The sequence below is a fragment of the Dendrobates tinctorius genome, unplaced genomic scaffold (assembly GCF_039654945.1).
Source record: "Dendrobates tinctorius isolate UK_male_01 unplaced genomic scaffold, ASM3965494v1 ptg000213l, whole genome shotgun sequence".
Taxonomy (NCBI): Eukaryota; Metazoa; Chordata; class Amphibia; order Anura; family Dendrobatidae; genus Dendrobates; species Dendrobates tinctorius.
In genome coordinates, this window is record NW_027361880.1 from 4,485,636 (window position 1) to 4,513,082 (window position 27,447).

Genomic DNA, 27,447 nt, shown 5'->3' on the forward strand with positions numbered 1-27,447 from the left:
CTGCACTCAACAAAGTTACCAATGACCTTCTGAGAGCAAAATGTAACGGTGAACACTCTCTGCTTATTCTTCTCTACCTTTCTGCAGCTTTCGACACTGTTGACCACCGTCTCCTACTCTCTAGGCCCCAGTCACTAGGCATTAAGGACACTCCTCTCTCCTGGTTCTCTTCCTATCTTTCTGACCGCTCCTTCAGTGTTTTGTTCGCCGGCTCCACTTCATCTCCTCTTGCTCTCACTGTTGGAGTACCTCAGGGCTCAGTTTTTGGTCCCCTTCTCTTCTCTCTCTACATGGCCCCAATTGGACAGACCATCAGCAGATTTGGCTTTCAGTACCATCTTTATGCTCATGACACACAACTATACACGTCATCCCCTGACTTACCCCCACTGTACTACAGAACGCCAGTGACTGTCTGTCCGCAGTCTCCAACATCATGTCCGCCCTCTATCTGAAACTCAACCTCCCCAAAACTGAACTTGTTCTGCTCCCACCATCTACTAACCTCCCTAAACATGACATTTCCCTCTCCATGGGTGGCACCATAATAACACCCCGGCAGCAGGTACGCTGTCTTGGTATTATGTTTGACACCAATCTCTCCTTCACATCCCATATTCAATCTCTTGCCGCTTACACCTAAAGATCATCGCTGGAATCCGCCCTTTTCTCACCATGGAAATAATAAAAACCCTTACTGTCGCCTTGATCCACTCCCACCTGGACTACTGTAATGCGCTATTAATTGGTCTCCCCGTTACTCGACTTTCCCCTCTCCAGTCCATACTTAATGCAGCAGCCAGCGTCATCCATCTGGCTAATTGGTATTTGGACGCGTCCGCTCTTCGACAGTCGTTACATTGGCTGCCCATTCATTATAGGATCAAATTCAAAGTACTTGTTCTCACCCACAGTGTGGCACCCCCCTACATCTCCTCCCTCATTTCTGTCTATCCGCTTAACCGACCGCTGCGCTCTGCAAACGACTTTTGACTAGCCTCCGTGCTAATCCGTACCTCCCACTCCTGACTCAAAGACTTCTACCGCACTGCGCCAATCCTCTGGAATGCTCTACCCCCAAGAAATTAGGACTATCCCATTCACTATCTCTATCTAACCCCCGCTCCCTCAAGATGGATGGACCATCATTGTAAATACACCACTGTAAATACACACCTGTACTTTGTATCTCCCCCACCCCATTGTAGATTGTAAGTTCTCACGAGCAGGGTTGCCTAATTTTGCTTTAATTATTGTATTGTTAACGTTGTTACTTATGACTTGTGTTTTGAAACTGTTAAACTGTAAAGCGCTGTGGAATATGTTGGCGCTATATAAATAAAGATTATTATTATTATTATTAATAAGTAATATTTTTCATTATCTTATGCAATCTATACTCCTTGATCATTTTTTTCTTTATAATTAAACAATAAAAAAAAAAAAAAACAAGAAATGAATCCCATTGTGACAAAGTGTGCCCTATCAGGATGGGTCTATCTGTAATGTAAAATCTCACTACGTGCCAGCCGGCCTCAATAGATGGGGCAGATCAGTACCCAGGCCTCTTTGCTCAGATACCTGTCTGTGGAAAGCTATATAGACTAAATGCCCAGCCCAAAAAGGGAAGCCATGCTAATGTATTTATAAAGTAGAATAGAAGCTAAAGCAAAACCAAAGTAATGAAACTAGGCAGCATTATAGCAATAGGATCGTACAGCTCTCGCTCACACACTAAAGGCTATATCTAAGACAGAGTGACAAGCAGGATGCTGCCTAATTTAGTGCAGCCCCTAGCACAGTCTTCAGTCTGTCCGTGTTGTGGGTTATCATCAAAAATCGCTAATAGAGTAATTTTGAAAGACGATTACACTGCACTGTAATCATCTTCTTGTGAAAGTGAGTTTTAATCACTGGTGTTGTATTATAATTCCTCCTACTGAAGCCTTTCCTGTGAATATAGTCAACCAGTCCAAGCTGTAATGATGTGAATACATAAATCTTCCAATCTGTCTCTCAGCTTCTTGTGCACAGATGGGGCTGAAGGTAGTACACTTTCCAGAAAACAAAAATCCATAGAGCGTGGGTGGGAAGTGGAAGGTTGAATGCAAGGAGCATGCACTGGGTTTCAGCCACCATACCGGTGATGTCAGAATTGCCATGTCAATCACACAACAGTGGGCGTGACTAGATTCCCAATTACATTACTATTCACAGGAAAGGTCCTGCCCAGAGGACTCCTTGAGATAAATATAATGTGGGTACGGGTATGATTAAAATTTTATTTTCTACACTTTCTTGTCGACAAGTTTGGATTAAATTAGCACATCAGTGCATGCTGCATTTGGAAAAAATCGTTATGGACCTAAATAATACTAATTTCATCATCGCCAAAATGAATAAGAACACTTTTTTATACACATATATACTTTTTAGGGTGTATGGGCGGTCTGTACATGGGCATAAAGCATATTTGTACAGAAATCTTGAATGTAGGCACAAAGGCAGATAAAAGGTAATGTACAGTTACACAAGCAAGAAGTCAATAACTCGTATGTATCATTGCAGAATGTAAAAGCATCCTTATGTTATGATCAACCTTTTAAGCCTTTTTTTCAAATTCAACAATTGCCCACTGGTTTTTCAGTTCCTTTTACATACTCTGAAAAAATAAATATGTTTGGAAACCTTTTTCATTCAGGGTAAAAAGAGGGACCAGAAGGAAGAGGAAGAGTCATGGGGAATTCTGCAGAGACCACTTGAGCAACTGGACCTGTATCAACGTTTTCTAGCAGACATGATGCAAGAGTGTGACCATGATGCAGAACAAGAACGACAGTCCCTACATGCTGCACGAGAACTCGTAGGATCCCTGGTGCTCCATGGAAAAAATCTGCTAGCTGCCGAAGCCATTCGTGGATTTGAGGTAACAACCTAGGACATCTGTCTCATTGTTCTTGTTGAACTCAAGGTTGTACTTTTCACAGGAGCACTACTGGAAAAGGCATCTGTCAAGACTGGATTAGTGTTTGTGCTGTGGTAATTAGTTGTACAATTATAGACTTCTTCAAAAACAACATATTAGGGCTAAACTTACTTTACAAGTTACATATATATTTCCAAGGAATAAGATTTTTGGCGGTTTTAGTAATGAAAATCAGTTATTCTGCTAAACTTTTGCTTTTATATTATAAAAATGGTAATTAGTACTTGTTTAACAGTTTGATTATAAATTATTATTTTTTGAGTTCTAAAGAGTACACAAGAAAAATATTGGCCACAAAAACAAAGGCATCAATTACCTGTATGTTTTCTGAGAATAGAACGTACTATATTTGTCAGACTATAAGACACACTCCAGGCTTATGTATCAGGTAAGAGGAAGAACATATTTCTTTCTAACTGGAACTTCTCTAAGGCTGTGTACCCACGTAAGCGGCTTTTTCATGTTTTTTAAGCGTTTTTACCAGCAAAATCGCTTAAAAAACGCTTACAAGAAGCATCCCATTCATTTTAATGAATTCCGCACTTTTTGTGCATCGCGGTAAAAAGCGCAGCATGCTCATTAATTTAGCGGAAAAATCCGCATCTCTAACTATATTCTATGAGCAGGAGGATGCTCCTGTAAAAAACGCATAAAAAATTGCGCAAAAATCGCGCAAAAAATGCACGTTTTTCCTGGGAAGGAGTCCGTTCTTTTCTACATACGTGAGTACATGGCCTAAAGGTGTAAGGAAGTGATGGAGTCAATATCACTAATTTTAACAGTAATTGTGCAGATCCATGTAGCTTTCTCTTTTGCCCTGCACTAATCGCATATGATTGTTGGGCAGGAGGAGAGAGAGAACTGTGCTGCAACATAGTTCTCTCAGTGATCGAGTAGGAGCTGCTTAGAGACTATAAGATTATGGCAAGATATTTTTTGCTAAAAAAGTGCATCTTAGAGTCCAAAAATATGTATTATTAAAATGTACCTGTTACTTCAAATAACTTTGTAGAACAAGCTGTCATGTGTTGTACGTATATGAAGAATAACTGTTTCTGGCCATTATGTGACTTTTGCCCTGCATTTTAATCAGATTTCCCCTATACAGCCTGTATCATGAATTTTCAGTTGTCTCTGAGCAAGCGGGTGGAGACTCCCTGCTATCATGCCATCATTACACTAAACTTACAGAAAGCAGAATTTATTTTATTAGCAGAGCAGCATGGAGGACAATATTCAACAGTGCTGAGCAGTATAACTGTATATGCATCACTGGGGTGAGATAAAAAACTTTTCTCTGCCATGTCACTGGGGAAAACAGAGACCATAGCTATAGCTGTTGCCATTGGAATGCTAGCATTTAAAGGTGTTGTCCACACACAAAGTACATTTTAATTAATAGGTCTTGGAATAAAACTAAGTTCCACAATTGGATGTGTTAAAAAAATATTCCTGTGCTGAGATAATCTTATAAATGTGCCCCTGTGTGACTTCCAACGATTCTATTTTAGAAGCATTTTCAGGCTATTATCAAGACCTATATATGCCAGTTGTCATATATGGCGGATGAAATTGGAACCTATCTTAAAGATATTAAATTTCCCCAACCAACCATGAAACAAGTATGTGTCTTAGAGACTAACTTAATTATGGAGGAACTTGAGAAGGCCTCATCAGATATGGTTAGAGGCAAGGCTTCTGAACCTGATGGTTTACCTTTGTTGATCTATATACAGTATAGGCAGAAGATTCTCTATTGAAGATATGTAAAGCCTCTTTTGAGGCAGGCACTCTTCCAAGTTCGTTCTATGAATCCGCAATAGTCCTGCTACTATTGAAGCCCGATAAAGATCTGTTGGACCGCAGGTCCTGTAGACCTATTTCTTTACTAAATAAGGACCACAAACACCTCACAAAAATACTAGTTAATGAATTAATCAAGGTTATAACTATCATAATATATTCTGATCAGTCTGGCTTTATACCTGGCAGAAGTACCTCGGACAACTTGTAGCAAGCTCAGCTTGTGTATCATATCAGGGTTAGTAGATGGGAATAGAGTTGAGTGAAACGGGTCGAAAAAATTCAAAAGTCGCCGACTTTCGCCAAAGTCGGGTTTCATGAAACGTGAGGTCGGCGACTTTAGCGCCAAAGTCGCGTTTCAAAAGATGCTTTAGCGCCCTTTTTCAGCCAGTCAGGAAGAACGGACACTGCGGGCAACGTGATGACATAGGCAGCGGTCACCACCATCTTGGAGAAGGGCATGCAGGTGATTGGCTTGATTTGTGTGGCATCACAGGGCGGGGACGCCGACCGCCATGTTACTCATGCTGATCTCAGAATAGGGAGAGCTGCTGCAGCTGCTGATTCTGTAGGGAGAGTGTTAGGAAGGCAAAAAGAAAAAAAAAACTGCTTCTGCTGCTAGCGCTTTTCACTGTAGTTACTGTGCAGTGAAAGGTGAAGATTTTTGCTTTTGTGCAGCAGTGCTGGTGGTGAGTAGCCTGCCTTTTAAGGCTAGCTGCATTGCTGTGTTCACACTGGTGTTCAAACTGCTTTTTTAAAAGCAATCCAAATTGTATTGTTTTGTCCTGGTGAGGTAGTGAGCGTTCATTTTTTCACACACCGTACAGCGGTGTACGCGCCTCACACAGTACCGTGTAACGGCTGTTATCACGGCCAAATTGAAGCTATCTACGTGTGTGACTCTGTAAGGAAAAGTCGAGGAGTTTGTCCGTTCTTACAGACCTACACCTTATAGTTTTGTCCGTTTTTCAAACAGTTTAGTATATTTGCTGTTTGATTACATTCAAAACTAGAGAGAGACAGCGTGTGTCAGTCCGTATACAAAAACACGGAGCTTGACAATTTTACATACACCGTACAGCGGTGTACGTGCACGCTTCTCTCTCAGTACCGTGTAACGGCTGTTATCACGGCGAAACTGAAGCTATCTACGTGTGTGACTCTGTAAGGAAAAGTCGAGGAGTTTGTCCGTTCTTACAGACCTACACCTTATAGTTTTGTCCGTTTTTCAAACAGTTTAGTATATTTGCTGTTTGATTACATTCAAAACTAGAGAGAGACAGCGTGTGTCAGTCCGTATACAAAAACACGGAGCTTGACAATTTTACATACACCGTACAGCGGTGTACGTGCACGCTCCTCTCTCAGTACCGTGTAACGGCTGTTATCACTGCCAAATTGAAGCTATCTACGTGTGTGACTCTGTAAGGAAAAGTCGAGGAGTTTGTCCGTTCTTACAGACCTACACTCTAGGGAGATTCCAATTCTGCCCAATTCTATATACACCTTGTAGTTTGTCATACACTAGGCAATTTCTGCCGGCCACATTGCGGTGTTATAGACACAGGGCCTGACAGAATCCAACTGTGTCCTGAAGTGTAGAGAGATTCCAATTCTCCACAGTCCTCTATCCACTTTTATTACACCATCCAGAATCTGCCTGTCACATTGCGGTGTAAAATAAACAGGGCCTGACAGAATCCAACTGTGTCCTGAAGTCTACAGAGATTACAATTCTCCCCACTACTATATACACCTTGTACCTTGTTTTACAGTACCATATAGTTGGTGTTTTTTTGGGTACATTTTCCCCAAAAATTAGGAAGTGTGGTGGAAGAGTCCGTGGAAGTGGGCGGGGGTTGGCAGCTGGTAATGATGGTGTTGGTGGTGGATCTGCTAGTAGTGGCAAAAGCAAAATAGCACCTAATACAGGAGGTGTTGAGCCTGCGTCATCGTCTGGCTCCACAAGGCCTCGAAGGCTCCGTTTTCTGGGAGTAGGTAAACCGCTTTTAAAGCCGGAGCTTCAAGAACAAGTTTTGGCTTACATTGCTGACTCAGCCTCCAGCTCTATCGCCTCTTCTTCTGAAGTTTTAAAAAATAAAAGCACTGAGTCATCATTGGAGGCTCATGTTCATGAACCACACCTTTCCTTGTGTCCTTCACCCCAACCAAAATTGAAGGATGCGGCAGGCCACACTACAGATTACTCCATGGAGCTGTTTTCACATACCATGCCTGGGTTATCAAGTCAAATAGTGAAATACCCAGGCAAAGATGAATCTGACATGGAATGTACTGATGCACAGCCACTGATAGATGATTCTGCTGGTACATTCACTCAGAGCACTACATTGTCCTCGCAGTGTACTGAGCCAGAATCTGACCCACATGAAACTCCGGTGCCCCTTCCCGCATACTATACCACCATACACGGTGACACAGAGGAAGGTGCACATGACATTGAAGAGGAGTTGATGGATGACCCAGTTGTTGACCCACATTGGCATCCATTGGGGGTAGAGGGTGCCGCTGCCAATAGCTCAGAAGAGGAGGAGGAGCATCCGCAGCAGGCATCGACATCGCAACAGCTGTTATCTGGCAGCCCGGAGCAGTCCAAAAACGGGTTACAAAAACCAAAAGAGTTGCAGGACAGCTTGGCCAGACGGTCAAAATAGCACAGCGTGCAAGGCCTCATAATGTCTTCCATAGTAGGAAGAGTGCAGTGTGGCACTTTTTTGAACAAAATCCTAATGATCAGGCAAAGGTTATCTGTAAGAAGTGCGCAAAGACCTTAGCCGAGGGAAAAATCTGAGAAATTTGAATACCAGTTGCATGCTAAGACATTTAGCCACCATGCACTTGCAAGCGTGGACGGACTACCAAAACTCACATACCACATGTGCTACTGCTCCCAAAGAAGGCAGTCAGCAACGCTACATTGTTTCCCCCACTGTAAGTCCACCGGTTAGCACACCACCAGCAGCAAATGTTGAGTTGTCGTCGCAAGGGCAAATCAGTCAGGGAATCACACTGTTATTGCAAGGAAAGACTGAATCTAGGCCATCAGAAAGAACACCAACTCCATCACCATCATCAACCCTCTCTCAGTCCGCCATGTCCACCGCTAGTTCCACCATATGCAGCTCTCAAGTCCAGCTCACCCTACCAGAGAATATGAGAAGGACAAGAAAGTACTCATCCTCTCATCCGCGTACACTGGGTTTGAACGCCCACATTGCCAAACTAATCTCGTTAGAGATGATGCCCTATCGGTTGGTTGAAAGCGCAGCTTTCCGCGAACTCGTGGCCTACGCAGTACCATGCTATGACCTACCCAGTCGCCACTTCTTTTCTCGCAAAACCATCCCAGCCCTCCACCTTCATGTGAAAGACCGCATTGTCCATGCACTCAAGCAATCAGTGAGTGGAAAGGTGCACCTCACAACTGATGCATGGTCCAGTAGGCATGGCCAGGGCCGTTACGTGTCCATCACTGCGCACTGGGTTAATGTGGTGGATGCAGGGTCCACAGGGGACAGCTGTGATGGCACAGTGCTGCCTAGCCCACGGTATAGGAAACAGTTGGCTGTAGGCATTCGACCCTCCTCCTCCTCCAGAAGCGAAAGCTCGTTCACAGAGCGCAGTCACACGAGCACAGCATCCGCAGCTGACATTGGTGCACATGATGTGTCCCACTATCGATCAGCTAGTGGAAAGCGTCAGCAGGCTGTGTTGCAGATGATGTGTTTGGGCGACAGACACACAGCGGAGGTACTGGCCGACTACTTTCAGCGACAAACTGAGTCATGGCTGGGCAGTCTACATCTTGAGGCAGGCAAAGTAGTTAGTGATAACGGCCGGAATTTTGTGGCAGCCATAGCCCTTTCAAAACTCAGACACATACCTTGCTTGGCTCACACTTTGAACCTGGTGGTGCAGTGCTTCCTCACTAATTATCCGGAGTTAACAGGCCTGCTCCATAAGGTTCGAAGACTGTGCTCGCACATCCGCCGGTCGCCGGTACACTCCAGTCGTATGCAGAAGCTGCAGAGATTGCTCCACCTTCCCAAGCACTGCCTAATTATCGACGTTGCAACAAGGTGGAACTCCACCCTGTACATGGTTGACCGGCTGTGCGAACAGAGGCAGGCCGTAATGCATTTGTGGGAGGATACACGGGCAGGCACTTTGAGGGCAGACATGGAGTTGACAAGTGTGCAGTGGTCGAAGCTGAAAGACCTCTGTAAAGTCCTTCAATGTTTTGAGGAATGCACACGGCTGGTAAGCGCAGACGATGCCATCATAAGCATGAGCATCCCACTTATGCATCTGCTCATGCAAACTTTGACGCACATCAAGGAGCAGGCGTCTGCAGCCAAGGATGATGAGGAAGAGGAGGAGGGAAGCCTTGATGACAGTCAGCCTTTGTCTGTTCAGGGAACTGTCGTGGACGAGGTGGAGGAAGAAGAGGAGGAGGATGATGATGGGGATGATTATTTAGGGGAGGAGGATGCTTCTCGTGGGGCAAGAGAAAATGTTGGCGTGGCAAGGTCTGGTACTGGGTTTGTGCGTCTCTGGAGGGATGTGGATTTGCCTGAAAGTGCTCCTCCACCCAGGACTCGCAGTGCATCATTGATACCGGGAACATTGGCCCACATGTCAGATTATGCCTTGCAGATCCTAAAAAGGGACCCTCGCATTGCCAAAATGATGAACGATGATGACTACTGGTTGGCCAGCATCCCGGATCCACGCTATAAAGGCAAATTCCAAAACATCATGCCACAGGAGAACCTTGACCTAATATTGGCTAACAAACAAGCAACTCTGGTAAACCGGTTGGTTGAGGCATTCCCAGCACACAGCAGCGGTGATGGTTGTCACACGAGCCGTAGGGGCCGGGGGCAACTTGGAAGAGGTGTTGGTGGTGCACACATCAGAAGTGGCGTTGGAGACAGGGGTTTCATGACCATGTTGTGGACTGATTTTTCAAGTCCCGCTCACACGACTGGTAATACTGCATCAATTGAAAGTGACAGGAGACAGCACTTGTCAACTATGGTTACAAACTAGTTTTCCTCCCATATCGATGTTCTCCCTCACAGGTCATTCCCATTTGACTATTGGGCAGCTAAACTGGACACCTGGCCTGAATTGGCACAATGTGCCTTACAGGAGCTCGCTTGCCCAGCTGCAAGTGTGCTATCGGAAAGAGTCTTCAGTGCTGCTGGATCAATCATGACAGGAAAAAGGACCCGTCTGTCGACCCAAAATGTGGATGATCTAAATGAACCATGCATGGGTTTCCAAGGATTTTCTCACACCTTACCCTGATGACACATAGGTTGACAGAAAAATGGCTTTCTTTGGTCTGCCTCTTCCTGGGACTTGACCAATTTCGCCTGTAGCAGCAGGTGAATGTCCCACATCAACATATTCCATTTTGTAAACCTCCGTCACTGAGCTGCCTCCTCCCCCCATGGACGGGGTCACCACCTAGCGCACGCAACCGTGCGAGTGCCGTTGCCCTGGACAGGTGGGTGGGCCGACTCTTGGGCGCGGGCACTGGCACAGGGTCCCTCATAGTGCAATCAAGTGTCTCTGACGGTGGGAGTGCACACCCGCCGTCAGACACACCGCTGTACTATGAGGGGCCCAGTGCCAGTACCGACGCCCACGAGTGGGCCCCCCTTGCTTGGGCAGGGCCCCAGCATTTGCAATGTTTACCTCTCCCTGCTCCTCCGCTGTGTAGTCTGGGCTGTCAAATCCTTCACTGGGACTGCCACTACAAATTTGGTGAACTGATAGAAGATGATGGTTAAGACGTAGCTATGCCCTGTGCCGCTGGCTGGGATCTAGCTTCAGATGATCAATGGCTTCCATTTCATATGGACGTCGACTCACAATGAGATGCAGTGGTGGTTTCTCATCAGCTTTCACAGTTTTCCTACCCACAGACATGTGACATTCCAGCGCACATTTTTAAATGTGCCCTCTCATGCCAATCCAAATGAATCGCCTACGGCCTGTGGCTTCTGTCTTTTGCACTCCAAAGTTACGTGACAGAGCATGATAGGCAGTGGCACCATGTTTACATCTCCCTGTGATCAAAATTATATGGATATGAGTAATGGCGATGGGATCAACGGTACTGCGATACAGCAACACTTTCTTCACAAAGAAAGGTTTTCGCTGTCTCCACACACTAATTAATTGAGGGTCTGCATCGACTCTGAGAATTGTGATGGAAGTTTATCCCGTGAATAGGAATTCCTAGATTTCTGCAATCACTAGAATTTATGTCAGTAATTGTATGCATTTCATTTCCTATTGCGGAGAGTCTGGACTGTCTTACTGAGACAGAAATATATATGAAGATTTAAAAATACCACCAAAAGTGTATACTGGTGTACGCTTCAAATACATTTCCTTTTTTCTACTTTTTAGATTGTTGTCTAATCCATACTGAGAACATGGAGATTTTAAATATTTAAACTATGCTATATATACCTGCTATCCAGTGATAATGTACCCTTTCTCAACTTTGTACAAGCTGGTCAAATCCATACTGGGCCTGAGACCGTCTGAGCCTGCCTCCTGATCTATAGACATAGGTTTTTAATGTGTAAACTATGCTATACATACCTGTAATCCGGTGATACGTTACCCTTTCTCACCTTTGTCCAATCACATCTAATCCATACTGGGCCTGAGACCGTCTGAGCCTGCCTCCTGATATATAGACCTACGTTTTTAATGTGTAAACTATGCTATACATACCTGTTATCCTGTGATACGGTACCCTTCCTCACCTTTGTCCAATCACGTCTAATCCATACAGGGCCTGAGACCGTCTGAGCCTGCCTCCTGTTATATAGAACTACGTTTTTAATGTGTAAACTATGCTATACATACCTGTTAACCAGTGATACGGTACCCTTTCTCACCTTTGTCCAATCACGTCTAATCCATACTGGGCCTGAGAACGGCTGCCGAGCTGTTAAGCAAGCTACAGCAACTGTGGTTTGGACACGTAATTTTTTGCAGTTTTTCAGGAATGCCGGTTAGGCCTAATTCAGGAATTGCGGTTGACCTGCACTTACTGGGAAATCATCATTCGCGGGGAATAATTGGAATCACAGATCCCCATCACTAACGGTGTTCTGCTGGTTATCTGCACCTGTAAGCGACAAAAGCTGGTCCTTTCAGTGTAGCGCGCATGTAGCCCCGGACATGTAACGCCATGATAGACCATGATAGTGCCAGAGCCTCACGTATCCCTCTAGTAAGCTTGACGCGTACCGCGGGGGCATGCCGGAGTCTCGTTCGTTAACGGAATAAAGCTGACAAACTGCTAGCACAACTACAAACGGACATACCACACCACACACACAATCGACAAAGCTTTCAAAATATGCATCTTTTCTTGAAGTGGCATGGTTGTGGTTTCCCGGGTGGAGTCCAATTAAGCCGCAGGCTCCACTCCTGGTGGTGCCCTGTTGGACATTCCTTTAAGGTTCACCTTTGCAATCATACTGCCCCCGGAAAGCAAACACTTTGCCTTCATGGACGCTGTTTGGAGGTTCGTGGGAATAATGCCGCCCGATCGCCAGTTGGCATAATTTATTGGTGGGAAGTCCGACGGTATATGATCGTGTTCGATTTCAGAATTTTTTTTTTTTGGTTGGTATTTTACATTTTTATTCCAGCCTTTCTTGACTTCATAAGAGAATGACAAGCCTATATCTGTGTCTCCTCCCACCTCCTCCTTTTACTCCGCCACCTCTTTTCTAAATGTAGTTGCCCTTTTCCATATGTAATTTTTGTCTTCTGAGCATTTTCTCTGCTTTGAGACACCTTTTAAGGTGTTTTGTAATTGTTTTCTATGTGTTTGTATGTGTTTGTGTTTGCCTGCCATTGTTTTCAATGGGGTTCGACGAACTTGCCTCCTGTGTAACGAACCAAAACACTAGCGTGGTGGCTCTACACTACTCCTGATATATAGACGTACATTGTTAATGTTTAAACTATGCTATATATACCTGCTATCTGATGATACTGTACACTTTGTCTACTTTTTATATTCTTGTCTAATCCATACTGAGCCTGTGAGCGTCTCTGTGTGACTGATGGAATATATATGGAGATTGACAATTACCTTTGACTGAATAGAGCTGTACATTTCTGATACAGTGCCATATATCTGATGTTATTTTGTGTCTATTTTGTGCAAAATTTTGAAGTTTGGTGGAAGAGGCCGCGGACGTGGGCGCGGGGGGGCCAGCTGTTGATGACGGTGGTGGTGCATCTGCTGGTAGTGGCAAAAGCACAATAGCAGCTAAGGCAGAAGGTGTTGAGCCTGCGTCATGGTCTGGCTCCGGAACGCCGGAAATTATACCTTTTCTGGGAGTAGGTTAACCGCTTTTAAAGGCGGAGCATGAGGAACTGGTTTTGGCTTACATTGCCGAAACAGACTCCATCAAATATGCCCGCCTCTTCTGAAGTTTCAAAAAATGCAAGCACTGAGTGGTCAAGTGCTGGCTCCTGGTCAGGAAGAACCCCTTTCCTCGTGTCCTGCACCCCCACCCAAACTGCATGAGGCAGCAGGTCACACTTCACATTAGTCCATGTAGCTCTTTCTATCATACCATGCCTGGGTTATCAAGTCAAATCATGAATTCCCCAGTCCAAGATGAATCTGACATGGAGTGTGCGTGGCCAGCCAGGGCAGTGGGGTTAATCGGTACCGGGCCGGTGTCTCACAGGGATGTGTCTCGGTGGTGGTGACCCGTTCCATGGCCCTGGGCGTCCATGCAAAGGGGTGAATTACGTTTATAGGTGAATGATACTTGATGCCACCTCTGGTTTCTGATTAGATTGACCAGCGCTGCAGTGTCGCTTCTGTGGGACAGATGTTGTGGTGCAGCTAAGATGTAGAAGACCTGCACAGGTAGGGCCGTAGTCGCAGGGCAGATGAAAGAGTTGGGAGATGGTGTGCAGTGCAGGATGTAGCTGAGCCGTGCGCCAGGCGCAGGAGAAAGATGACAGACACAGTCGTGCAGTTCCTTTACCTGTACTTGGTAGGTGCTGTCCAGGACCCAGAGTACAGATGGAGAAGGAGTTGGTCAGCCTGGAAGCCAATTTGGATTTCTCTCTCTGCAGATAGGTAGTGTGGCCTCCGTTCTAGCTCTTATCAGAGGTACTCGCAGTGCTGAGTTCAATAAAGATCCCCCTGTTGACTCTCTTTTGGAACTTTCTCATATGGCTGGCAGCCGTAGCCTTTTCCTTCTGGCTCACACACGTCGATGCTGGGGCCTCCGAGCCTCAGTTGGGTACAGAGCATTTACAGCTGCTACTTCCTCTGAATTCTGCTGCAGGAACATCAGTGTCCCTACAAACTCGGAGACCGGAATCCGGACCATGCACTCCAGCTATTAGTGAGCCTTAACTCTGCTCATCCTCCAGCTCCCCTTCTCACGTCCACACACTTCCCCTTCCCTGCACAGAATGGCCTAACTTACCTCCTCCCGACCACAGAGAGCAGCTCCTCAGCAGTCATGTTCAGAGGTCTCCCTGCTGGCGTGGAGTGGGAAATGTGTTGTGTGTTGGTTTAACTGCTAGAGAGATCCTTCGTTGCTCCCAAGCATGACATCACACTCCCTAGGAGGAAGGTAATGCCACTGTGGCGACCGCACTCCTGGGGACGCCACAAGTGCACTGATGCCCAGCCACTGCTAGATGATTCTGCTGGTACATTGACCCAGACCACTACATTCCCCTCACTCTCTACACAGCCAGGATCTGACCCAGAGGAAACTCAGGTTCCCCTTCCCGCATACCATACCACCTTACACGGTGACAAAGAGGAAGGTGCAGATGAAAGTGCAGGTTCCTTGAGCTGCTGTGGGGGCATACTCATGGGCGACTGCACTGGCACAGGGCCCCTCATAGTACGCAAAAGTGTCTCTGCCGGTGGGAGGGCCACCCGCCGTCAGACACACCGCCGTACTATTAGAGGGGCCCTGTGCCACTGCCGTCGTCAACGAGTGGGCCCCCCCTGCTTGCTCAGGATCACAGTACTTGCAAAGTTGAAATACTTACCTCTCCCTGCTCCACCGCCATGACGTGTTCCGCGTTTCCTGACAGTGATAGTCTGATCAGAGAGCGCAATGACATCACGTCTGAATGCCCTCTGCCTAAACAGCCAAGTGCAGTGAGATGGACGATGGGGACGACGAGGAGTCCAGACTAGTACAGGGATTCCATAGCGAGGAGACTTATTTAATTGTTTTCAATGTTGGGACAGCAATTTTTAGGGAGCACTATAGTCTGGAGAATGATATATGGGGCCCACCATACACTGGAGCATTCCAAAGGTGGACATCAGACATTGGAGCAGCATTAACAGGGCACATTATACACTAGAGCATTAGAAATGGGGCCCATTATGTATGGAGCATTATTTGGGCCCATAAAACATTGGAGCTTCATGGGGACCAACATATAATGTAGCATTATGTGGAGCTCATCATATACGGTTTCAAACATTATATGGGACCAATGATTCTGTATGTAGAAATATATGGGCCTCATTACTCTGTATAGCGCAATATGCGGTGGCCATAATACTGTATGGAGTAATATACTGTCTGTTTTTGGAGCTATTAAAAATTGATATCAGTCATGAGATGTAAAAAGTAAAGTATTTTTCATTGTATTATGCCGCTATTTCTCTGCGGTATCGGAGCATCATGAGTTGTGGTATGTGTTAAAGGGGCGCTCTTCGGCCCATGGCACATAAAAACCTGGTGCCAGCCCTACCCCCCCACAAATTTAGCCAAATAACCCCCATTTTTCAGTGCGTAACTAGTATTATGAAGTAAATTAAGGTTGAAAAGCTTCAGTAATCAGAATTGATGTTTTTGGCATTCAAAAGGGCACTGTAGGTGTGTTTCCTGTCCTCCACTCCCTGCCGACTTTGCTTCTCCATTGACTTGCATTGGGTTTCGTGTTTCAGTCGGCCTTCGACTTTTCACGATAATCGGCCGATTTCGTTCGACCCGACTCCCATCTCTAGATGGGAAGACTGCACTCTGGATTCCTTACAGTGGGTTTGGAAACTATTCAAACCCCTTTAAATTTTTCACTCTTTATTTCATTGCAGCTATTTGGCAAGTATCACATAGTCGCTTTGCTCAGTATTGAGTAGAAGCACCCTTTTGAACTAGTACAGCCATAAGTCTTATTAGGAATGATGCAACAAGTTTTTCACACCTGGATTTGGGGATCCTCTGCCATTCTTCCTTGCAGATTCTCTCCAGTTCTGTCAGGATGGATGGTGAACGGTAGTGGACAGTCATTTTCAGGTCTCTCCAGAGATGTTCAATTGGGTTTTTTAGGTCAGTGCTTTGGCTGGGCCAGTCAAGAAAGGTCACAGAGTTGTTCTGAAGCCACTCCTTTGTTATTTTAGCTGTGTGCCTAGGGTCATTGTCTTGTTGGAAGGTGAACCTTCAGCCAAGTCTGAGGTCCAGAGCACTCTGGAAGAGTTTTTCATCCAGGTTATCGCTGTACTTGGCCGCATTCATGTTTCCTTCAATTGCAACCAGGTGTCCTGTCCCTGCACATGAAAAACACCCCCATAGCATGATGCTGCCACCACCATGTTTTCACTGTTGGGATTGTATTGGGCAGGTGAAGAGCAGTTCCTGGTTTTCTCCACACATACCGCTTAGAGTTATCACCAAAAAGTTCTATCTTTGTCTCATCAGCCAGAGAATCTTATTTCTCATAGTCTGGGAGTCCTTCATGTGTTTTTTAGCAAACTCTATGTGGGATTTTCTATGTTTTGCACTGAGGAGAGGCTTCCGTCTGGCCACTCTGCCGTAAAGGCCCAACTGGTGGAGGGCTGCAGTGATAGTTGACTTTGTGGAACTTTTCCCATGTCCCTACTGCATCTGTAGAGCTCATCCACAGTGATCTTGGGGTTCTTCTTTACCTCTCTCACCAAGGCTCTTCTCCCACGATTGCTCAGTTTGGCTTGAACGACTTGTGGTGGTCCCAAACTTCTTCCATTTAAGGATTATGGAGGCCACTGTGCTCTTAGAAACTTTGAGTACTGCAGAAATTCTTTTGTAACCTTGTTCAGATCTGTGCCTCGCCACAATTCTGTCTCTGAGATCCTTGGCCTTTCCTTTGACCTCATGATTCTCATTTGGTCTGACATGCACTGTGAGCTGTGAGGCCTTATATAGACAGGTGTGTGCCTTTACAGATGAAGTACTATCAGTTTAACCCCTTAGTGACGGAGCCATTTTTTAAAATTCTGACTAATATCACTTTATGTGGTGATAACTCTGGAATGCTTCAACAAATCCCATTGATTTTGAGGTTTTTTTTTTTTCGTGGCACATTATAATTTATGATAATGGTAAATTTAGGTTGATATGTTTTGTGTTTATTTATAAAAAAATATCAAAAACTTGACAAAATGTAAAAAAATTGCAATTTTCAAACTTTGAATGATTATCCCTTTAATCCAGCTAGTCATTCCACACAAAAACATTAATAAATAACATTTCCCACATGTCTGCCTTACATCAGCACCATTTTTAAAACACTAATTTATTTTGTTAGCCTTTTAGGAGGTTTAAAAATGTAGCAGTAATTTTTCATTTTTTCAAGTAAAGTTACAAAATTTATTTTTTGAGGGACCTATCCAGGTTTGAAGTGACTTTGGGGGTCCTATATATTGGAAAACCCCAAAAAGTGATACCATTTTAAAAACGGCACCCCCTGACATATTGAAAACTTCTGTTAGGTAGTTTATTAACCTTTCAGGTGATTTTCAGGAATTAATGAAAAGTGGTATAGCCGGAATGAAAAAGTGTTTGTTTACCACCTAAATGTCGCTAACTTCTGAACTGACCACTATATCCAGGAGACTCTTCACCATCGATCAGGACCAGCAACGCCCAGCGCCCGTGCGTCACTTAGAAACCCGATGTGTACCTTAGTTACCAGCTCCCTGCATCAGCGCGCTGGTAACTAAGGTACACAGAGGGTTTCTAAGCACAGCGCCGTGCTTAGAAACCCAGCTGATCTCTGGTCTCCCGCCTGTCACAGGCAGCGATGCGTGCTGGCCAGCGGGAGACCAGCGACCAAAAAAATGTCCAGGGCTTTCCAACAGCGATCAGCGATACCGGCAAGGGGGCCGGTCGCTGATCGCTGTGATACACCGCGATCTCGCTGATGAGATCGTTGTTACGTCACAAAACTTCGCTATGTGTGATGGGGCCCTATGGCCGCTATTTGGCGATGAACTGCTATGGCAAACATCAGGACCACACAATCATAATCTCGGTGTGTCAATTAGATTAAAGCGGAAGCCCCCACAATCTTTTAACCATTTTTCCAATAGAGTCACTTTTGACAGCAGCAACTAAGGGGTTAAACAGATACGGACGGTGCCAACACTGATCGATTGTGATACAGCACGTTGTCAGCTATAGTGGACAGCCGACAGCTGCTGGATTGTCACCTGTGTGGGGATGATATTCTCTTATATCTCAGGTCAATAAAAAGACGTATTGGCTGTCATTAAGGGCTTAATTAAAAACAGCTGGACACCAATGAAGGAGTAGAACCATCTCAAGGAGGATAAGAAGGAAATGGACAGCATGTGACTTAAATATGAGTGTCTGAGCAAAGGGTCTGAATACTTATGACCATGTGATATTTCAGTTTTTCTTTTTTAATAAATTTGCAAAAATTTCTACAATTCTGTTTTTTTTCAGTCAAGATGGGGTGCAGAGTGTACTGTACATTAATGAGGAAAAAAATGAACTTTTTTGCATTTACCAAATGGCTGCAATGAAACAAAGAGTGAAAAATTTAAAGGGGTCTGAATACTTTCCGAACCCACTCTAGATGCTGCCAAGGCGTTTGATTTCTTAGAATGGCCTTTCCTAATAGAAGTCTTACATACATTTTGCTTCGGAAGTAATTTCATAAAATGGATTTCAATTATCTAACTAAATGATGTAGTATCTGATTATTTCCCTCTGTTAAGGGGTACAAATCAAGGACGCACCTTGTCTCCCTTACTGTTTGTGTTGTCAATGGAGCCACTGGCTACCCGTATTAGATCAGACGAAATCTATAGATGTTAAGTGACAAATCGGGGGGGGATGGTCTTGTGCTGTATGCAGTTGAACTATTATTATTTGTTTCTTTTTTCGATACTACCATCCCAAGGACTGTAGAGCTGATTGATCATTATGGGGGCTATTCCGGTCTATTAATAAGTTGGACAAAATCCTCCCAGTAGATCCAGTTTATTAAACTTGGTGGTGTTGGGCCTGAGAGTGCGCTTTGTCTCTCTGTAGCAGGTAGGATCAATCTGATCAAAATGGGCATCCAAGCTAAATGTTTATATATTCTACTGTAGAACATATCTTCACATGGATACCAAAATCCTTCTTTAAATCCCTAGATTACATGATTGTCTCTTTTGTATGAGGTTCCACTAGGTCTAATTTGCAACTGACAAAACTACAAAGACCTAAAGAATTGGCTTCTGTGTTGCTTTCCAATATATTTCTATACTACATGTTAAGCCAGCTTAAATATGTAAGACCATGGACCCAAGTCGAAAGGATAAAAACCCCTGAAAGTTATTTGGGGGATTGTATAGATTTAGAAACCCTATGGCCTATAGTGGAAAGTCAGAAATTCTCAAATGCTGGATTTCAGAATACAGATTTTTGGCACATGACATGGGAGTGTCCAATCTTTAGTACCTTGATTTCTTATCTGCAATCCTAAATATTAAGTTCTTAATGGTTCATCTGTTAGGTTTGTTTGGTATTATGGATGAAGAGAGTGAAGGTGTTACTCTTATATTTCTGAAAATCTCTGTTCATAGCTCAGAAGCCAATTGCTACATGTTGGATGGACAGACGTCTTCCGAACCGTTGTATGTGGACTAAAATGATAAACACAGTGCTATCTTTTTAATATATTTTAATAAATTAATTTATTTTTATAAAATTTTATTTATAAAAACAAGAAATGCCCAGATAAGTTTGAAAAGGTATTAAGGTTATGGATCAGATTCCCACAGACAGGAGATCCTCCTCAGGCCCTTATGGCTAATGTATGAGAACTGATTGTGAATTGAGCACTTAATAATATATTCTAAAATTTCTAACCCTTGTAAATGGTTTCTTAAGTCAAGAAGGTTATAGTTATAGGTATGCTTTTCTTTACTTTTTTCCTGAATGAGTTCACCATGTTTTATTCTTATGACTTGGAATGCGCACTGTGTTTCATGTAGAATGTGCCTTTTGAAATATATTGGATTTTTTAAGTAATAAAGCTATGTTTAATGCTTTATTATGTTATTACTTATGTTAGGATTTGTGGAACGCACCAAATTAAAAAATTATTATAAGGTGCATTCGCAACCCAGGGTCCACCGTGCACAGCCAGCACAATGGCAGAGCAAGGCTGCGAGAAAACACTTAAAGCACACTGAGTTAAAAGTCACTCAGTGTGCACAGAGGACAAAGTACCAAGCTCTGTTACACCACAGAGCGGTACTATGGAGCAAAGCAAAAAGGACTATACCCTGTTAGACTGCACAGGCGTATAGAAAAATACTATTTGGGAACCCTATAACTAAACCCCCCAGGGAAGACTAAGCTGGTGGTTGCAGATGCTAAGTTCAAGCGGGAGTTCCCACCCTACACTGCCTGTCTAGACCAACACTCGCAGTACTATTTGCGGCACACGTGCACACAGGGTGCTTTAGAAGCCACCAACACACCAAACACACAAGATACTAGCACACAAGCGTGTGCCATGGAGAGCTTTTTATACCTTGCTCAAGTCCAGACAGACAGGACCTTGCCTGTAGGCCAATCTGGAGCTGCCACATCCCCAGAGCACCTGACATCCGAGCACCAGTGGGAAGACACCATATCATGGACATGCTCAGTTTGGTGCAGGCTCCATCGATTAGCCCGCACCTTTTCCGGGACATGACAGCTGATCTGATCAGCAGACGTGCCCAGAACAGCCGCTGGTGGAATTGCGATTCAACCGCGGCTGTTAGCATGTTAAATGCCGCTGTCAAACTCTGACAGTGGCATTTAACATGTATGCACAAGAAGCGCGCCATTACCTCCTCCCATTGGCACCCGTGTCACATGACATATCAACCAGGGATCAGGAGAAGACCCCTGTGGTTATCATTGCTGGATCGCTATGAGTGCCACCTGGTGGTCGGCGCTCATAGCAAGTGAGCATATCTGCTACATAGAGCAGAGCTACAGCCCTGCTCTATGTAGCAGAGGCGATCAAACAACTTCAGCTTCAAGTCTCCCATGGAGACTATTGAAGCAAGTAAAAAGTTAAAAAAAGGTTTTAAAAATATTGAAAAAATTAAAAAAAATAAAAGTTCAAATCACCCCCCTTTCGCCCCATTCAAAATAAAAGAATAAAAAAAATCAAATATACACATATTTGGTATCGCTGCGTTCAGAATTGCCCAATCTATCAATATATAAAAATAATTAATCCAGTCAGTATACGGCGTAGCGAGAAAAAAATCGAAAAGCTAGAATTGCGATAAAATGCAATAGCAGGCGAACAAAAGATCGTATCTGCATCAAAATGGTATCAATGAAAACGTCAGATCGGCACTCAAAAAATAAGCCCTAACCCAGCCCCAGATTCCGAAAATTGGAGACGCTACGGGTCTTGGAAATGGCGCAATTTTTTTAATTTTTTTTAATTTTTTACAAACTTTGACATTTTTTTTCACCACACCTAGATATGTTTGGTGTTTATGAACTCGTAGTCACCTGAAGAATCATAATGGCAGGTCAGTTTTAGCATTTAGTGAACCTAGTAAAGAAGCCAAACAAAAAACAAGTGTGGGATTATACTTTTTTGCAATTTCACCGCATTTGGAATTTTGTTTCCCGTTTTCTGTTACCCGACATGGTAAAAGCAATGTCGTCGTTCAAAAGTACAACTCGTCCCGCAAAAAACAAGCCCTCACATGGCCATATTGATGGAAAAGTAAAAAAGTTATGGCTCTGAGAAGGAGGTGAGCGAAAAACGAAAATGCAAAACCTAATACCCCTGGTCGTTAAGGGGTTAAATAGTTAACTGTTTGCCAAACACCAGCTATACCCCTCCTGCAGTCACTGATGTGAATCAGTTGTACTTTAGTGGCCAAAGGAGGCATGGCTGAACAGGGCAGCCATAACTACCCTACTTCCATCCAGCCATTGGAGTCATCCATCATTCCTGCCTGCTCCCCTCACCATACTAGTGTACTCTCCTGACTGAGGTAAAGTCACTAAGGGGGGTGACCCCGCTGGTTCACTGGTGGAGCAGAAGTGTAGAGGATGAAGATGAGGTGAATAAGCAGGGTTAGGTGATTATGGTGTCATACACAACTCCCATGGACAATCCCAATCTCCTACACGGCTACTCAAACCTCTGCCCATGACTTATATCAGCAAGTTTATGCAGCCACTGACAGGGCCACATTTTCCCCCTATACAGCATACTTCCAGCTGTGTTTAACAACATTACCCGACAGGGCAGCCACTTGGGACCTCCACTACCAAGCAAGCCCTCCTTCCTAAAGGAGCTGTCGATGTTTGTCTGCAGCTAATGATACAATACAACACTGTACTAGGATTTTTTTCTAACTCTGCAGTTTGGATGGTGCATACTGGTGCAATTCCCTTCCCAACTGCTCTATTTGCTGTGTCTTTGCATTTTCAAAACATTAACAAAGTCTTATCCGGGGACACTGGCAGCAGACCTTGTTCCTGGTGGCCTAGTTCACTCTTCCATCAAGGTTGCATGCTTATTTGAGTCCCTTTCTCCTCACCTCCTCTTCCTGGGGCCATTTTGGTCAGTGGCACTGACATCAGCCAGAAAGCGCTCCGGACGGCTACAAAAATTGTGCCCCTATATTTTTCAAGGTCTAGGCCACACTTTTGCCACTAGGATTGGCAGGGAGCTGAGCTGATAATTTCTTTTAACCATCCAGTTATGGATATTGGCTGAGCACCTTCTGATCAGGGGTTAGATTTCTTCTGTCAATTTCTTCCTCGCAGCAACAGACCTCTGTCATTTCTGGATTTTCTTAGCCACTTTGTAGCATACAGCTTTAGTAGCAGCCCCAGTAAATAACAGCCAATTAAAGGGAATCTGTCACCTCATTTTTCCCCTATGAGATGCGGCCACTGCCATCAGGGGCTTATCTACAGCATTCTGTAATGCATTCTTCATTGAATCCAGGTTCCCGGGCGCCATGTTCAAGGAACTGGACTGCTGCATGATCATTCTCAAGGTCACTATAATTCTATGACTCACTGTGGATAAGACCCTTATAAATTATGCTTATTGGGGTCTCTTGCTTGGCAGATTTCTTTATAGAGCTGACTCTGTTAGCCCAAGAAAGAGTGGGCCTCAAGTTCCTATTCTCCTGAACTCCCCTCCAGCTTCATCCTTCAATCACCCCTCTCACTGGGTATATTCTCAGGTACATGACTACTGTAAACCCCTTAGCTCAGGGGTGAGCAATTTCCCAAGGGGCCACATGAGGAACTGGGACAGTTGTGGAGGGCCGAACCAATCGTCTGAACTTAATTCAGCTCAATATTTTATTGTTTTTGAAAATACGGTTTTAATTAGGTGTATATACGGGTAAGAATACAGGTTACAATAAGCTTTATAGTAAAATCTACTAGAAGCTAGTCAACGTATGTTACCCCTACAGTAAAGCAAGCACATTTTCACAACTTTAATTGTCTTTTTAACATAACATACTTTAACTAGTGATATAATGATTGCATATTGCATACTTGTGGTCATTTGTCCACCCGGCGACGTGAATCCTCACAGGGTCTAGTGCACGTATTGTGAGGATTCACAAGTCTGTAGTCACATAGAATGTCTGTAGACTTGTAACCAAAAGGCTGGACAACTCGTTTCATGATGTATTCCAGTTATAAGTTTCTAGCATTTAATCTCCAGCGCTGGAATAAAATAATAAAATATGATGTTACTCACCTCAAATTTAGCTCTACCATTTCACCACTGCGCTGATTTCTATTTACTGGCTGCAGTAGTGATAGCCCAACTACACCTCACAGAGATCAGCAGCTCATGGAGGTGATGTCTGCTGCACTTGTCCTGTCACCACTGCAGTCAGTAACTAGAGACCATAGCAAAGGCAGAGAGGTGGCCATGGAATTGGAGAGGGTGCATAACATCCTATTTTATTATTGTGACCTAATACTGGCTATTAGAGGCCAAAAACTCATAACTGGAAAATATCATGAAATAATAACGTACACTTCTACTTCCTTCACTGGCACTCTTCTTCCATTCTGAGCCCCGTGTACCCATGTCATTTTCACATGAAGGCTGCTGTCATGACGGATAATGCTATTTATATGCAGGTATGGGGATAGTCTGCAGGTAAATAGCTTTAGGCTATGTGCCCACGATCTGGATGTTGCAGCACTTTGGACGCTGCGTCCAAAGTGCTGCCGTCTATTGAACGCAGGTGAATTCGCATGTGATCACTGAAATGTGTGGATTCGCAGCGTCCAATACATTGTATTGGTGAAATTTCTGTTATGGAGGCTCACGTCTCCGCAAGACAAATTGACATATCGTGGACCTGAACGCCCACATGTCAGTGTCAGCGGTGATCCACAGGGTGTCTGTGGACACATAGTAAACATGGGATTTCTTGAAATTCAATCCACTGTGCTGTAACATCTGGCCGCTGCGGTTTTGATGCTGCACAAGTACACAACGTCCAACCTGCAGAGCTATTACAGATTGTCTGCACGTACCCTTAGAAAGCCATTCAGCTGCTACAATGACAGCCCAGCAACCGGGAAGAAATTTACTTTATTCCTACCGGCACTATCTGACATTCAGTCAGAGACGTGGCTTCAGTCACTGCTGAGTACATGGTGAGCGGCAGATGGAAGCAGTACAGCTAGGTGTATACTGATGCACTGCAAAGCAAGCTGTCAAAGTATCGGGACATGCCGCCGCTTACCATGTACTGAGCGGTGGCTGTAACCGTGTCTCAGCCTGAGGTTGCTGGGAGGATTAAAGTTCATTTCTTCCCATAGCTGAGCTTTCAATGCGGCTGCACAGCTGTAGAACACTATTAATCTGCAGACTAAACCTTTATCTGCAGGATAATAGCGTTTTCACATTGAGTGTCATTTCTATACATGTGCCTTATTTAAAGGTGTTGTCCAGGCTTGGGGCTCAAGTCTGCAGTAACTCTATGTAAGGGCAGATTTGTAAATCCTCACAGTGTGCAGTGTGTGCATTGTCAGCATTCTCTGTGAGCAGGCAGTTGTGTGACCACAAGTACGTGATTTGCATACCTCCGACCACATTTTGGCTAGATGTGTCCGCCCTCGCTCAATACACTTGCATTAATCAAGGCCGAGCCGATCCAGTTGATATGTGGCCGGGAGTGCGCAAATCACATACTTGCGGTCGCGCAACTGTCTCCTCGCTCCTGGAGAAATGTGCATTCACATGTAGAATTCTGTGTCACACACTGACTACAGACTTTAGTCCCAACTCTGGACAACCCCTTTAACTTGTAATAACAGATGTAAGCCCGATGCACATGTGGATCCGTGCACTCTACATGTCACATGTGTATGAAGCCCAATATCTTGCTCTAATATTACCTGAAACCTGCCATTTGTCAGGGTCCTTACAGCGCTGGCGTACAGCCTCCGCTAAGCAGGGACTCACCCGCACCGTAGGGACCCCTGGGGACAAGAACAGCCGGAAAATAAAGATGCACAGGACCTGAATGTAGAAGTTTAGCAAGCTGGCACAGGACCTATGGTCATGTGATTGCAAGGGGGCGGGACTTAGCGTCCTGCTTTCAGAGAAGGTAGAAAACTCAGAGTCAGGCAAAGCAGTGGTCAAGCACAATACAGGCAAGCGAGGTACAGGAGGGATAAACAGACGGAAGGTCAGACAAAGCCAACGGTCATACACAAGATATCAGTACAGTACCAGGGATGAGACAAAGGATAGTCAGGGCCAAGCAGAGATCAAAAACCAAACAGACGTAGAAGGTACCAAGCAGAATCCAAAGCAATATCCAGAGAACAGACCGAGTCATACACAGAGAATCCAGCAACCAGAACACAGCACTAACACACTCAGGGGTCACCACACAATGCCAAGGGCGAAAGTATAACTGACGGGAGATGGGAGCTTCCTGAGGCTATAGGAAGCCTCCCCAGTACCAATGAGAGGCCACCATAATAGGTCCCAGGTGTTCAGGTGAGAGTCTGCACTGAGATCAGAACATTAACCCCAGAAGTGCCGGTCACCCAGCACTGGTATCATGACAGTACCCCCCTCTCAACGGGGGGCCTCTGGACCTCCAGGCTTGCCCGGGTATCTAGCATGGAAAGCCCGAACCAGACGATCCGCATGCATCAACCGGGCCGGCACCCAGGACCTGTCCTCCGGCCCATACCCCTTCCAATGAACTAGGTACTGTACTGACCGCCATACCAACCTAGAATCTACGATGTGATCAATCTCATATTCCACATGTCCCTCAACCGAAACCGGAGGAGCAGCGGACTCGGATTCTCCCCGGACTGCTTCAAACAGCTTCAGTAGAGATTTTTGGAAGACGTTAGGGATCTTGAAAGAGGGTGGAAGGCACAGCCTGTACGCTACTGGGTTGATTTTTTCCACAATCTTGTACGGGCCAATGAATTTGGGGCCCAACTTGGCTGACGGAATTTTTAACTTAATGTTTCGCGTGGAGAGCCAAACTTTCTCTCCCACCTGAAACATGGGACCAGGTGTTCGTTTCCTGTCCGCGAAAAACTTATACCTGCCTTGAGACCTAGATACACGCCGCTGGACTTCTGCCCATGTTTCTTTTAACCGCTGAACAGAGTCCTCAGCCCCGGGGCACCCCGAATCCAGACGAGAAAACTCACCAAAATGAGGACTGAACCCATAGTTGATCAAGAAAGGGGACATACCAGTGGATTGACTCACCCGACTATTGAAGGCAAATTCAGCCAACGGCAGTATATCACACCAGTCAGCAGAACTCAGACATCTGAGGATCTGTTCCAGAGACTGATTAGTGCGTTCCGTCTGACCATTACTCTCAGTATGGTATGCAGACGAAAAGGACAGCGATATCCCTAATTTTTTGCAGAAAGCACGCCAAAACTTAGCCACAAACTGCACACCACGATCAGACACCACATTCAGGGATACTCCATGCAAGCGGACCACATGCTGCACAAACAATCTGGATAAGGTCTCAGCAGAAGGTAATGCGGACAGGGGTACAAAATGAGCCTGCTTTGAAAATCTGTCCACCACTACCCATACCACCCATACCACCGTATTACCCCTGGAAGAGGCAAGATTGGTAATAAAATCCATGGACAGATGGGTCCACGGTCTTTCGGGAACTTCCAAGGGCATCAGCTCCCCCGCCGGCCAGCTATGGGAGCTTTTAGAACGAGCGCAGACCCCACAACCAGAAATGAATTTCTTTATATCAGAACCAAGAGTAGGCCACCAGAAGATCCTAG

At 44.9% G+C, this 27,447-nt stretch overlaps 1 protein-coding gene across 2 annotated transcripts in view; it reads left to right on the top strand.

Annotated features, from left to right (window-relative positions):
* ARHGEF40 (Rho guanine nucleotide exchange factor 40) overlaps positions 1-27,447 on the top strand; it is a 170,998-nt gene that overhangs the window by 115,195 nt on the left and 28,356 nt on the right. For both annotated transcript variants that reach the window (XM_073554765.1, XM_073554766.1), the window contains exon 16: positions 2,702-2,926. In XM_073554765.1, coding sequence (XP_073410866.1) covers positions 2,702-2,926 — 225 coding nt within the window. The remainder of the gene's footprint in view (positions 1-2,701; positions 2,927-27,447) is intronic.